General features: G+C 36.7%; 1 protein-coding gene across 13 annotated transcripts in view; it reads right to left on the bottom strand.

Annotated features, from left to right (window-relative positions):
* The window catches only part of CASK (calcium/calmodulin dependent serine protein kinase), a 222,822-nt gene that overhangs the window by 50,151 nt on the left and 157,180 nt on the right, over window positions 1–15,491 (bottom strand). For 12 of the 13 annotated variants that reach the window (XM_066979985.1, XM_066979998.1, XM_066980011.1 and 9 more), the window contains one exon: window positions 12,293–12,414. In XM_066979985.1, the coding sequence (XP_066836086.1) occupies window positions 12,293–12,414 (122 nt within the window). Of the gene's footprint in view, window positions 1–6,123; window positions 6,143–12,292; window positions 12,415–15,491 lie in introns of those variants that run through there. The other variant, XM_066980029.1, reaches the window with a different exon arrangement.

The raw sequence follows: 15,491 nt of genomic DNA, 5'->3' as shown, positions 1-15,491 counted from the left end.
ACAGAGCAGCACTATGAAGGTCTCAAGTTGTGCCAGTGGAGGTTTAGTTTGAACATTGGGAAGAATTTCTTCACATAAAGGGTAGTCCAGCATTGGAATGGGCTTCCCAGAGAAGTGGTGGAGTCCCCATCCCTGGAGGTATTTAAGAGACATCTGGACATGGCACCATGGTTTACTGACTCACTAGGTCATGTTGATAGCTGGATTTGATGATCTTGAAGGTCTTTTCCAACCTAGATGACTCTATGGTACTATGATTTGATGTTTCCTTTCTGAACAATGTAGTCATATGCAACACGGTGATATTAAAGGAATGTTTTCCATCATTTTTAGTTTTATGTACTATCCAAGAATTCTTTGGTGGAGGTGCTGCCGCTTGTACAGCAAGGCTTACTAACAAGCACCCTTGCTGCTCTTTGCTACCTTTTGGAGAGCCCTGCAGTGGCACTCCATTTACCCCAGAGGTTTCATGGACTGCAGGTCTGAAAGAAATCTGTGACCTACTGAATGAAGCAAGCAGTAATATCAAGTAAATGCTAACATGTCAAATTCCCAGTTACATAATGGATAGATCGCTTTATTCTTTCCTCTTTTAGTTCTGTTTCAGCATCTCCTTTTCCATGCAAAATGTCATAAGCTCCCAACGGAAGTCTGCTTCCTTGTGATTCCAGACCCTCACAGAAACATTTCCTGGAAGGTAACAAATCCCACTGGCAAACACACTAAATAACAAGGTCACAGTTGGCAGGGCTTTAGCTTTAACTTCTGTTTGAAGGCAGTTTGTTCCTCGTTTTCCACTGTTATGGACTGTGCCTGAAGTTCACTGTGACTTAACACCAGTGATGTAACATTCATTTCCCAGCACAGTTCTTCAGCACGTTACAGCCCCATCCTGTATGAATGTCCAAAGCACGTTTAAGACTACTTTGTGACTGCTAGAGCATTACAAGTTACAGCCCCACATAGCTTTGAACTTTTATCCCTGTGATACACTTACTGTAAAACAGGAGTACAATCAACCTTTGTATTCAAACAACTTACACAGTGAAATGCAGTGCTGTAAAACAGTGACCAAAAGTACTTGAACAGAAGGTTTCACAAAGCAGAGTACTGGCTGAAATGAAGGTTTCCTAACACAGCATCCACAGAACAAGCCAGTTTGAAGCAGTCCATGAATTTTGTCCAGACAGAAAGGCTGGCTTCTGCACATGTCACGCCACAGACCTGACAGGTGCTCTCATTGCAGCTTGGAATTTGAGGCACTCACGCTTCTACTAACACTGACGGAAATAATGCCAATGGAAATACTCAATTTCTTTCTACATATTCACATTAATGCAACACAAATTATCTTTTACACAATGCTACTTTTAGAACAGAGTTACAGTTGCTGCTACCTGTGTCAAAATTAACATAAAAGCAGATTTTCTTATAACTTTACCTACAATAACAGGTAAGAGAAAACAGTGCCATGTAAACTCAATCAACCACATGCAATTTCAACTTCTACTCTGAGGGATCACTCCACATTTGGACTTCTTCACCTGTTTTATTCTAAATCAAGAACTTAACTTTTGAGGGGAGGAGATGGGAGAGGACACAACTGAACTCAGCAAAACACGTCTCTCTGCATATTATTTTGATTCCCACTGCAGACAACTGGCAAACATCCTTTACAGAGTCAAAATGACGAATTTCATTATATAACGTACACAAAAACTGAAATTCTGACCATGCAAACTTGACAGTAATGAAGCTAAATGCCAATTGGAAAACATTTAATAAATGTTTACAGCTTGTTAATGATGATATTTCTGAAACATGCAGAGGATACTACATATTTCTTAGTGGTTAATGCCTCACTGTTTGGAGAAGAAGGAAACCTATTAACCCAGTCTATTTCAAGAACTGCTAGAATAAAATTCCTTGACCCTTCAGCGTGCTAGACATGAGAACTGCCTGCCAGATGTGGTCCTACTGAGCTGCCAGAACAGCATCTTGGGAAAGGCCAAATGATCAGGGTTCATTCTGCTGAGGATGAATGTAAAGACAGAAGGCGACAGATATGGTACCTGTCTTAAGGTGGAACCCTGAAATGTTTGTAGGCTTCCTTTCAGAGGGAAAACACATCCTTTAGCCCCTGTGAAGTGCACAGCCAAAGGCCTGTATATCCACTGCCTTTGTAGTAACCCATGGTGTAAAAGGGAACCCAGACAGAAATCCTCATTGCATTCAAAGAGTCTGTCTCCTGGTAGTGACTTGATTACACAACACTTGGAAGGAAAGCATATGGCCTTTGCCAGTGTTGGCAGGAGGCAGATACCAAGTGGCATTACATACATTATCACTCAATATTTTATCATCTCAATCTTGCATTCACATATTTTGTATGCTTGGAAACAATAGGGGAACTAGAAGGTTAGGGTACAGAACATTAAAAAGGTTTTCCATTCTGCTCTGTAAATTAAATGGGGTATCTGTTGTAGCTAAACCTTTTGATCAAACTTAAAAAAGTGAAAACGTATCCAAGTTTAAATTCTGTCAAGAGGTTACAATCCTCTAGCAAAACTGCAGGCAGTCATGAAGTGTGGAGAAATCACACAAGGATTGACCTGAAACTGAGCCTATACAAATCAGTGCAGTTCCATACACTAAATCCACTGTGCTTATGTATGTGGGTGTAACTGTTTTTTAACCTGTAATTCTTGTACTGCTAGTTTTGACAAGCAGCAATTTTAGCTTTTGAAATGATACAGCAAATACTTATGTGTATCACGTGGTGCATTGCTCTTTACAGACTTTGCAGAACACCAAAGATCTTCACAGTTTTTTCTAAATTAATCTTTGATCTAGTTTTATTTTTAAACTTATAGAGTTGACAGCAGATTCAAAGACATGCTTATGCTTATACTGGCTCAGATCACACGGTCAGGTGTCAAGATGTCCAGTAATATCTGACTTGTAAGATCTATTCCTGTGCAAGGGGATAACTTTTTACTTTCAGCATACATTAGTTACAAATAAATAAAAAGAAAAATTAGCTCTACCAGAGAACTTACTCCTTTTCAACAGAAACCAGCACAGGCTATTCAATTACTACAGAAATTCAGAGGTAAAAGAGTTAGGAAAGGACTATACTTTTACAAAATAAACCGCAGTGTGTGTGTGTTTTTCCACCCTTTTAATTTGTTCCTTTTGATTTGCTTTACATTCACTGTGACTTTTTTTCTTTCTTTACTTGTGCCACAGAAGCACTGATACTTATCAATTACGTTACTCTTCAAAATCTTCCAAGTCATTACTTCCTTCTATTTAATTTCAGGTGTCCCCAAAATCTGAAGTGTCTTCTTTTTTCCACTGACTACCTTACCTTGTTCATGTACAAGGAATCCAGACTCCAGTATCTAACAGCACTAAATTTCATGATATATTTTATCATTAAGATTAATCCACTGATACAATGAAGTAGGACTCCAGCCTAGTAATTTGTCTCATATTTTAAAACAAACTTACATTAATGACTATCACAAAAATTCCACTGACTGTGGAAGCAGCAGTTCTCAAGAACTGACAGCAGATGTAAAAAGATATGACAGACAATACATGCACATAGCTTGCTGACGAGGAAGAGGTTGCAAAATTCCACATCATATGTCATATATGTAGGCCAACATACATTCTTCCAAATTGGAAAGTGTGTTAAACAAAGACAGGGATTGAATAACCTTACATGAATACACGCAACACTTTAAAACCGTAGTGACAAAAACGTTTTAGATTTAAGTAGACTAAGACATACTCCCATCTCCTCATGAGCTCAGTGTAGACATCCAGTGTACTTTTCAATCCTCCTCTCTAGACTACAAGATATCTTCCATATGTCATCTAATCTTTTTCTCTTTCAGGAACTCCCTGCCACAAGTCCCTCTAGCTTTTTGTTTTGTTTTGTTTTTAGTCTCAACTATGTTCCTGAATCACGACCCAGATTTTTCTTTGTTGACATTGTAAACCTTTTAACTTCTTTTGGAAAGACTGAAAGAAACGAACCTAGGATGATGCAACATTTCTGCTTTTACTTAGTACCAAAACTAGCACAGAATATCTGAAAATCAACACAATGAAAGTACCAGCAGTAGTGATGTGAAAGACGTAAGTGGTAATTATGTAGTTTAAAGAAGTATTATATGATGATCCTCCTCCATTATTATTTGGTTTTGAGCATTACTCTTTCAGGTGAATATCAAACAATGTAGAAGATTTCAGTGGAGAGCAACAAAACCAGGAAATTTTAGAAAATATGATTATGAGGACACCAAGCAGCTGATAAAAGTAAACATCAGCATCGTGGAAAACTAATCCCTCAACGCAAGAAGGGCTATAAAAAGACTTGTTACCTGGATCACACCTTGATATTTTCTACAGAATAACCTTTGTCCCCATCTTGCCCCCACTTTCCAATATGGGCAAGTAATCTACAGCATTACCTATAGACTCAGGTTAAGCCTAAATAGGCTTCAATCCCATTTCTGTCAGTTGAACTAACCCTTCAGGGTTCGAACACCATCTTGAAGGAGAGGATATCAATGACCATCAACCTCATTCCAGGGAGGCAAAGAACCCAAATACAACTAGGTAAGGCTACAATGAAGGTCTACAAAGAACATGGCTTCTCACCTGCTACGTGACACTGAGCGTATCTTGCACTGGGAGGTGTGAATGTTGGGGTTACAGCCATTTTTGTTTCTCCCTATCCGTGTAAGTCTTTTGTAATGACATACTGAGAATAAAAATATACTGCAGCAAGCTCATTAGTACAGAGAACAGTCAATGTGCACCAGACAACTACTTGAATTACTGAAGCAGGATGCAGTGAGGCCTGACTGACTTCAAAGACAGAAACGTATTTTACTAGGATGTTACTGTACTGCCTTTGGGTATCTAATGTAGTCTAAGTGCAGACAGAAATACCAGTCTGGAGAAAACTCCCAGCACCAACAAACCAGAAGCATTATTGAACGTTTGTGGACCATATCCCAGGCACTGTAGCATCCCTTCCAACTCAACACATTCCTTATTTTTTCCAGTTGTTAGAGTAAGTCCCAAGCTCCTGGAGAAGTAAGATCATCCAAGACTAAGAAGTTTTAACACGAAAAAAAAAAAAAAGATAGCCCTTATGGTTAAAAATAAATTGAAACTAATTTGAACTACACTCAACATAAAAAGAACTAAAGAAAATGTGGAAAGTCAACCATGAAAATGATCCTCTACATCTTAAAACAGTATTAGTGAAGTTCATTAAATGTTCCACAAGTGTGAAGAACGTGCTTTAGTGTTCTTTGACAGATCAGGGCCCACCACCATAAGAATACATGGTAATCAAAGAATTTTTAGATTCTACATACTAAAAAGTGACTACAGATGTATGCTTTTGCAATAACATAATGTTGATGTGCACAGACACAATGACAAACTATTGACACAGGAGAATTGATATTTGGTCAAGAGGAATGGGCTAAATAATGTTATCCTCATTTAAAGTATGTTTTTTTTAAGCTGTATTTCACTTGATGATTCAACTCATCAGTAGCATGCTTAAAAATATTCAGAAATGACAGAACATTAATTAGAAAGCAAACAGGCTAACTGCAACAAAACAACTGTTGCAGTGCCATGCAATCCAACCCAGAATTTTGCATTGTCATTAAGTGATAGATGCATACATTTTTTTCAAAAAATGAATCTTAATCAACATAAATGTTAATTTTATTTCTTATTTGCATTATCAGTCTTGTGTTTCAGAAATCCCATCACACATCAGTATTATATATTAACAAAACACAGAAGAAAAATTGTTTCTGCTCTGAAGACTAAATATAAGACAAATTCTCTATATAAATTTGTAAGACAGAGAAACAAGAAGAGCAAGAAAACAATGAGATGATGCTGACTAGCAGAGTGATCTACATATCCTGGGAACAGAGAAAATAACATTCAAGAACATGAAAGAAGTTGAAACTGAAAGGTATTTTAGAGAATGATTATGAAACAATGCAGAAGAAATTCTAGAAGAGACTCTGCCTTTTTTTTTTTTTCCCCCCAGATATGGCCTTCCAGGAAAGTTACCTTTTAGAGAAAAAGCATACTGTGCTGGTGATGAGGATGATCCAGTCCACCTGCTGAAAGAATTCTTCCAACAGTTCTCCCTAAGGCTTGGTCGCTGTTCCTTGTATACTACTTGGGAAAGGAGTTTCCATTGCAGTGGGAGACAGTCCCTCCCACTCTCTGGGGCAGAGCATGCTGCCTCTGCTGGTCTGGGAGAAAAGCCAGATTTGGTTCCCCAAATAGCAAGGTGCTATCCTGCCAACATAGTTTCTTTCTTTCAATTTTTTTTTAAACAATTATTTTCCATTTGCTTTTGTCTTACAAACATATCAATTAAAGGATAATTAAAAATAGGAAAACAAGGTGATTTAGAAATGAGAAAGATTTATTTTGTCTAAGCATAACATGCTCTGAGGGAATTTGGCAAGACATCTAGTACACATACACTTTCTGATTTATATTTGGGAAAGAAATGCATTCATGTTTCACTGAAACATGTTCCACTTACTAGTTTTAGCATAATCAGTATTCAAGAGGGTAAGGACAAACGTTGGTCAAAAAAACTTGAACCACACTATGTGCTACACATAGGAAATCATACTTATGCAAATGAAAATAAGGAAAAATGAGACAATTAACAAAAATATTTAAGCTTTTTATACTGAACTGCTGTGTTTGTTTTCTTTTCTGTATCACATACAGATATTCCACCAGTCTATTAACGGTTTAAAAGAAATGAAAGGAAAAGGGAAACGAAAGCTTTGTGAAAATAGAAATAAAAATGTCTCTTGATTTGCTTTTATCAAAGTGTACAACAGATTTGTCAAATTTGCTCAGAAAAGAGCAAAGCAGGGATAAATGGGTGAAAAGTTTTGAACATTTTCAAATGGAGAACTAAAATGTCAATCATGACTGACACTGCTGAATAGCTGATACTATAATAAAAGACATTCAAATGTCCTGCCAACGTCCAACACTGGGAGGGTAAACAGAGCAAAACAAAATAAACCCAGTTGAAAGTTTTAGCCAACCATGTAAGATACTAAACCGAGGACCCAACAACATTCTTTTTAGCAAAAGAGAAAATATGTTTCCTTAAAAGTCTGGACTTCAGGACCGAATCTGTTTGGATGACTGAGTTCAAAAGAAATATTAAGGGAACTCTGAAATGTGCATGTATGCATGTTCCTTTGAAGCGTTACCATTAGCAGCCAAGGAAAACAGACATAAAAACGAGATTCTCTTGAAAAATCAGTACATTTTAATAAATATATGCACTTTGAATATAAATTAAACTGTAAAGGGAAGAAGTAGCTAAACATATAGATATGTTTCAGATAGCTACTCCAAAAATTATTTCATCTCATTTAGGTAAAACTATACACGTGCAGTGTATTACATCAGCAAAAGGTAAAATAAAATTTCCTCAAAACTCATCCTGTTTCTATTTCAGACACATTTACAGAAATAGCAACACTTACCTCAAATAATCTGTCTATGAAAATAATGCAACAAACTTCTTAAGTTAACGGCCAAAAGATATCAGCCTAGAGCATGCTATCTGACTGAGGACAGACACGGACAAAGCACAGAGAGGCCCCAGTCACACAAAAGCTGATATTGTTCTCCCGCTGAGCAAAAATCTCACTTGTAAATCGAACGACATCTGCATTCAGAATCACCCACAGAAACTGTCCCTGGAGAGGTGACCAAACTACTTGACTCAATAGGAGAAAGTTTTCTCTCGTCTCCTTCTATGTAGGCAGCTGTGTAAAATAGCAGCTTCTAGTTTTACTTTTTAGCAAACCTGGCTTCCTTTGATATATTGATAGAGATCAAACACAATTGTTAAGATCTTCCCCATTAGGCACAGCCTTTGAAGCCCAGTATACTTTTCAAAACAGATAATCATTGAAGTAAAATCTTTTGTTACGATACAGAAAACAGCCAAAAACTAATGTCTCCAAAATTAGTAATCTCCTTACATTTGTTTCCAACTTCTTGATCAGTACCGCTGACAAAAGACAGCAATGCCCCCCAGGATCTTTTTCATGAAAGTCAATTAAAAAATCTTAATCATTTCACAAGGTTTCTAAAAACCTGTCAGTGGTAATAAAAGGCTGTTTCACTACTTAAATTTACCTCCCTTTTTCCATAGTTATTTATATCCTTTACTTAACTTCGTTAATTCTTTATGATCTAAACTGGATACCAGAATCCAGAATGAAACAATCTATAAGGTTTTATATAGTCACAAACCCAGAAATTTCTAAGTCCCAAACAGGAATGTCCTACAGTATTCACTGGAATTATGATCACCACATTTCTAAAAGAAGTGAGAAAAAATACCTGTCCAACCCAAAGTTACTCTTTTACATTATAAATATCTATTATTAAACAATATGTATATACATATATATTTACATAATGTATATTTCCAAATGCTTGTTTCTAGAAGGGTCTTTTCTTTACTTTCCTCGGTAAACAAAGTTGAGATTTTAATACTGAATTCTTTAACTTCTGTACAGTAAAATAAACAAACAACCCCCCAATAGTTTCTGTAAAATTGAAACTATTCAATAAGCTCACACGAGGACATGCTGATATATTGCAGTATTGGGCCTAGAGTGAATATAAATTATTTTATAAGCAATTGTCACCTTTTCCCCCTTGTTTTGAACAGCTTTGTCACACAAGTGGAAAGAGACTTAAGACAGTTATCTAAGTAGACATACAGAAATGAATCAACTAAGAACTATCAATGGGATGCTAAGAACCCTGCTTTCTGTGGCCCTCAGAGGTGCCTGTTCAGAAGACATCATCTATTTTGTGATCTATACAATCTGAAAAAAAACCAGCAAGTTTGCACTCTTAACACAGAGACTATCCTTTTATTTCCTCTCAGAAAATAAGTTAGTTCAGAAGCAACAGAAGGTATTTCAGCAGCAGGAATGATCTATAATCATGTGCCTAATCTAAAAATAAGGATAACTCTTGAGAAAGAGTAAGAACATGAGAACAAATTTAACTGTGGAAAAAGGCCAAGAAAGAGGAACAGCAGTTTTTAATGCAAAGTGACAAGTTAATGACAGATTACAAAATTCCTACTTAGTGGAATGTAATATTTTATAGGTGACTTGTTCTGGTGACTTCATTAACCCCAAATACTGGAGAGGAATAAGCGGTTTCCCCAAAAGAACTTCATTAAGTACAACTCAGGAGCTCTTCAAAGTTCTGAGAGAAACTAGCATTATATTAATGCATAAACAAAAAAGCTCCCTCATTCAAGTTTCTGAAATGTAGAACCTACCCTTTCAAATAACAGCCTTTAACTGGCTTCAGTCTTTCATATGTGCCTTTCATAACACTAGAATCTGCTAGAATTTTATTTTGTATTATTCTCTTCAGAATATCTTTGGGAAGATTCTATCATTGTCCTTACACACAGCACAATAAAACAAAAATGCTTTTTGATAGTGTTTTCTTCTCACAAATATGTTGTTATAGAGTGCATTTAGAAGTATCCCTTTCTAAGAGAATGACCATGACTTAAAAAGAATGGCAAACATGACATAAATTCACTTCATTTTTTTCCGGTTTAATAGGCTACAGCAGACCATTAGAGAAATATTATCATTACTGAAATACTATGAACAGACTGCTACCGTAAAGAACAGAAAAAGTAAAAACATTGCAGAAGCATGAGTTAATGCCTAAAAGACCTATCATGCAGCAAAATACTTCAACTAATGCCATCTAGTTTACAAAAAAAAAAAAAAAAAAGGAAGTTGTATGATGACATAATAGTCATAGAATCAGTCATAGAACAGTTTGGGTTGGAATAGACCTCAAATCATCTGGTTCCAACCCCCCTGCCATGGGCAGGGATGCCACCTCCAAGATCAAGTTGCCCAAGGCCCCATCCAACCTGGTCTTGAACACTTCCACGGATTATTCCCACCTACCATTCTTTGGTTTTCACAGTAGAGTGTTACCAGAGCATTCTTACTTTCAAATGACACTAAAATAGATGTTGTTCACCCACCAGTGGTTATTCAGTCCACAGGACTGCAGTATAACTAATCTAAAAGGAAAGCCCTCAAAATACAAATAATTGTTGACATTGGGTCCTCAGGGTCAAATTTTTTGCTCTACAGATTTGCTATCTTGTGTTGTAATATGCTAATGTAGACATAGCCTAGGCCTCTGTGGATTTGTTTCCTTCATCTGAGTGTTTTCTTGGTGGAATGTATAGGTTCCTTTAGAAAAAAGCATAGTCTTGCCTGAAAGCAAGTCATCTGTCTTCAACATGAAATATCCGTATACCCTGGAATCAAATCTGGGATAGTTTTTCAGCTGATTGTACTGGGTCTGGCTGGGATGGAGTTAACTTTCCCTGCAGCTGCCCATACAGTGCTGTGCTCTGCACTCGCAGCTAGAACAGCGCTGGTATCACACCAATGTTTTGTCTATTGCTGAGCAGTGCTGGCACAGCATCAAGACTCCCTCCAACACCCACACCCGAGCCAGCAGGCTGGGGGTGGGCAAGACATGGGGAGGGGACATCACCAGGGCAGCTGCCCTAAACCGACCAAAGGGATATTCCATACCTTGTGGTGTCACACTCAGCAATAAAAGGTGGGAAAAGGGAAGGAGAGGGGGGGGCCCTCGTGATGATGTCTGTCCTCCCAAACAGATGCTACACATACTGAGGCACTGCTTCCTGGGACGTGGCTGAACATCACTTGTTGATGGGAAGTAGAGAATAATTTTTTTCTTCCCTCTGTGCTTCTGCGTGGCCTTTGCTTGTTTGTTTTTTTTTTTTCTTTCTTTCTTTTTCCCTTTAATTAAACTAACTTTATCTCAACCCAAGAGTCTTTTTTTTTTTTTTTTTCTTTCCAGCATACTTTCTTTTTCCCCTCTTCTTCTGAAGAAGGGGAATGAGAGAGTGGTTGTGGTGGAGTTTAGCAGCCCAGCAGGGTAGAACCACCACACTACTTTTTGACCTTTATATTAGATCCTAATACTGTGTAGACACAGAAGCCAATGAAACATGTCCTTGCAATGAAATTTGTCCTTCCAAGAAGGTTTTGGAACTAAATAAGAGGGATGAACTGTAAGCTTGCAGTGATGCTAAAGGTCCCTGTTGTGACCAAGAGCTAAAGTTCAGCAAACACTTCTACCTCAAAGTTGAATGTGTGTTTTCCCAAACTCACACAATTTTGGAGGAAGCACAATGTATCTGTTTGTTAGGCCTGCTTGGTTACAAACCATTGAGAAATATAAATGGTATTTTTGCATGTGACAAGCTAGGAGGCAACTTTGAAAACAGGAAGTTCTTAAGTCACAGAAGTCTTAAGTCATATGCAAGCATTTTTCAAATATCACACTCCTTGATTTTCATAATTATTTTTGCAAAATGGAGCATTTCAATTTTTTTGGAAGAAAAATCTATGAATCATCTGACGTCACAGTTCATCTGGACATGTAGTCAGATGGCGAACTATGTTTAAAGATAGCCAGTGAAGAAATGGAAACCAGATCTTGATTATGCCGTATCACGAGGCACTAACCTGTATCTTTCAACTCTGTGATTTTTGCATGCTTTTTTGTGGAACATCAGCTGTTGTCTTATGTATTAATGGCTCTCATGAACCACAGGCTAATGTTGATTTAGATGACTGTGGCTATCACACACTTTGTTTAAGTACAGGACAGAAACTGGCACGATCAGGTGTTTCACACAGAAAAAATGTCATATTTTTCATCTTTTCAAGAATATCCATAGAATTTGTCTAGGATTATTACTTAAAAATAATAATAAAAAGAAGTCAATCTGCAGAGTTATAAAATTACATTTTGGATTTAAAAAAAAAATAAAATCCAGCACTTATCACATGAAAAAAGCTTATTATGATAAATTATTTTAAAGTACAGCAACTAATTCAAACCAAAGCATGAATCATTTACATATGATTAAATTAACTCTAATTTTTCTAAAATATTCTGTATGTATAATACAAAAATGTACTTCTTTTGTCAAGTGCTAGTTGTTTGTTACATTCCACATCTAAATAAATTAACTTTTGCTATGAAACAACAAGAGAATATATGCATGATGAAACCAAATTCTGGCTAATGAACAACAGATACAAAAACGTATTCAAACTGTTTATCTCAGAAAACTTACATCTAGTAGCGTGTGAAGATGCTGATCCTGGAAAACACTGTGAAGAAAATCTAAGTCTTTTTCACTGCAATCTGTAAGTGCATGAATTTCCTCCAGGCTGTCGAGCACCTGTGAGACTGCTCCTATGGGGCAATAAATAGGAGGGGAAAAAAAAAATTAAAAATCGATAGAGCAAAGACTCATGGCAAACTGAACTTTGGAAAAGGAAACTTTTACCTCATCTTGTATAACTGGAGCAGGAACTTAAAAAAGCCAGAGTTTTATAGGAAAACACACTGAACAAACTTTATGAATATCAACAGTGCCCATATGTAATTATTCATATTAAATGGTTTAACTGAAGGGAGGTTAAAACCTCTCTCAGGTATTTATTAAGTTTTGCTTCGTTGTACTTAGTCTGGTTTCCAACGATGTCTTACAAAGTCACTTGGGTTATCTGCCCAACCGCCTGTCCTTACCATTTTTACTTCAACCTTCCCTTTCTTTTTGAACTGTTGGCCCATTTCAAATACACATCCCAAATTGGTAGAAATTTGAAAGAAATAATGCATTCAAAATTCTTTTTAAAATCAGCATCTGGATAAAGGAGGGAAGACAAAGAAAGACCTGACTGCTTTGTCCTCTAGCGTAGGAATAAAAGGCTGTAAGGTTAGCTCGGATTTTTTTTTTCTGTTTGTTCTGCTTGCCTGGTTATCTCAAAACCAGATATAGCACTTGCTGTCTTTTGAGAACAATGGATTGTTTGGGTCACTGGAAGATGGGATGATTTTTATATGGGTAAGGGTGAAAGGAGAAATGAGGGATATGGAGACATAAGGGAAAACCAGGAGGCATTGTGAAAGGTGGAAATCCATGGGGAAAGTTCAACTCATAGCTGGGAAGGACAGAGAAACACAACATAAATCACAGTAAAACAGCCCATACAGATTCCTTGTGGAACACCTTGTTTTAAAAATCAGGTATTGATGGAGGCTGCCACTTGCTCGCATTACTAGAATGCTAACATTGGCTTACCTAAACACCTACAGCTCATGTCTTCAGATTTTCCACCACGGTATAAGCAACTGGTATTATTATTCAGTGTTAGCCTGTAAAAACGCCAGTTTTTGACAGTCAACTGCAGAATGTTCTCTCATAAATAAATTCTTAACTCTGGATACAGAATTCTACACATTCTGCACTTCAGTAATTTCTCCTTAATGCATTTTGTCTGCTTCTTACTCACTTGCCAGTGTCCTAGTTAAGACAGTCAGACAATATATATGAAATTCTAAAAAAATTACTGTATTTCTTGAAATTCCACCTGATTATATAAGATCAATTCTTATCATCCCTTAGGTGTTTTTGTAACCTACTGTATTTTCAGAATAAATAATAATAACAATTAATAACAATAAAACCCCACCCCACCCAACCACACAAGGAGTCAAGTTAATTCAGTTACTTCTCTGAAAACCTTAAAAAAATTGAATCTTAATTAAGTACAAAAAAAACTACTAAACAAGACTTGTGATGAGTAAGTTACAAATCCAGAAAGTCTTGTATCACATTTAGTAAAAGTCTTAACCTCAGATTGTCTTCTCAGTTCTTTGGATACCATGGTTAAGAACTACAGTATTCTACTTGCTCACAACTCATTGGTCATAAGCAATAAGAAGACTTGCTAATCCTCTGTCATTAAATGTGTCTGACTACTTATTTGCAACTGATTTATTAACGTAGGTTACGTTTCTTTAAAAAAGTGGTGGCTGGATAGCAAGGAGTAAGACTTTGTTTGCCTCATTGTAGTTGCTGTACATTGGAGCTAGTGTGCTGAAGAAGAGAAAAAACAGCTCCATCTCTGACAGTGAATAAGCATGCTTTGGTTAAAGGAACCTTCTATACTCCCCTGCCTGCACCACATCTTGCACACTTGGAGACACAGCAGGAAACCTGAGGAAATACAGGAACCCGGAATCTGCTGGTAAGAGCACAAAGAGATGCACAACTAAGCCTCAATGGCATGGAAGAACTCAAAAAGGGACCAAAAAGCGACTGTGCTGAGTTTCTTTTAACATTTTCTGTACATCAATTGAAGGTTGATGAACTTATAAGACTCTCAAGACGAAGGAAAGTGCTTGACTTTCCAGGATACAGTTGACAGAAAATAATTTACTAGAATTCCCTTCTATTTCTATTCTTGTCAAACTCAGAGTTTAAATTAATTGTTTTCTAGCAAAACTTTGCTTTCTAGGCTCAAAGCCCTTTCTACGTATTTGCAGTGTCGACTTTAAGGAAAACATGTGAGAAGATTCAATTCAAAGGCTTAGATATCCTGGAGTCTCGTAATACTGCTTGAAGGTGCTCGTAACCACAAAAACCGGAGCCAAAACCACAACCGAATAGAAGCATGCTCTAAGTTCTATTATTACTTCACCAATCACCAAACGCTTTGGACTTTTTATTTGACAGTATTATTTACTCTGGGAATTTGATTTTGTGGAATACTTTGTGGCCTTTCAAAGAGAAATAAAAGTTACTATTTCCTTAACATTTGCAACTGAACAATCTTTTGAATATCTGGAAATTCCAGAACATTAAACATTAGCTCTTGTTTCTCCTGCCTGTTGGTTGCACTGGCTGTAATGCAACCAATAGATGGCTGTAACAGAAAGTTTCCAAGAACATCCTTAACAAATTTGGTGGCAAGTTATGACAGTGACTTGATAACCTCTCAAAAATCAGTTTTTTTTTTCTTTTAATCTACAATCTTGTGGTCTATCTACTACCATGTCCTTCCATGTCATCACACATTTACAAATAACATGCACTTGCATGAGAAGAAGGCATAGTAGCAATAGACTGACAGCATATTATTATTTAAAATAGTGACAGAATAATTCTATAGGCATTTTTGTGAATTCCTAAACTCTACTAGAGACACTTGGTTCAAAGCGTAACAATAACTTTCAGAAGAGTTTTAAATTCAGGTAAAGATACTGTATAAAATAAAAATAGCCCATTTTTGCAGAACCCCTGCCCCTAAAAAAAGCCTATTCTATTTAAGCTAATTTCTAGCCTTTGAGAAAAAACAAACAAACAAAACAAAAAAAAAGCAATAAGGTGTAAATGCACTCATGTTTATGGTTAGACTATGTATCCTCTAGAAATACCATTTCATCTCTCTTCATCATTGAAAATGCACCCATTTTAGCCTCAG

The sequence above is a fragment of the Anser cygnoides genome, chromosome 1, assembly GCF_040182565.1.
Source record: "Anser cygnoides isolate HZ-2024a breed goose chromosome 1, Taihu_goose_T2T_genome, whole genome shotgun sequence".
NCBI classification, from domain to species: Eukaryota; Metazoa; Chordata; class Aves; order Anseriformes; family Anatidae; genus Anser; species Anser cygnoides.
This window is presented reverse-complemented; position numbering and strand designations above follow the sequence as displayed.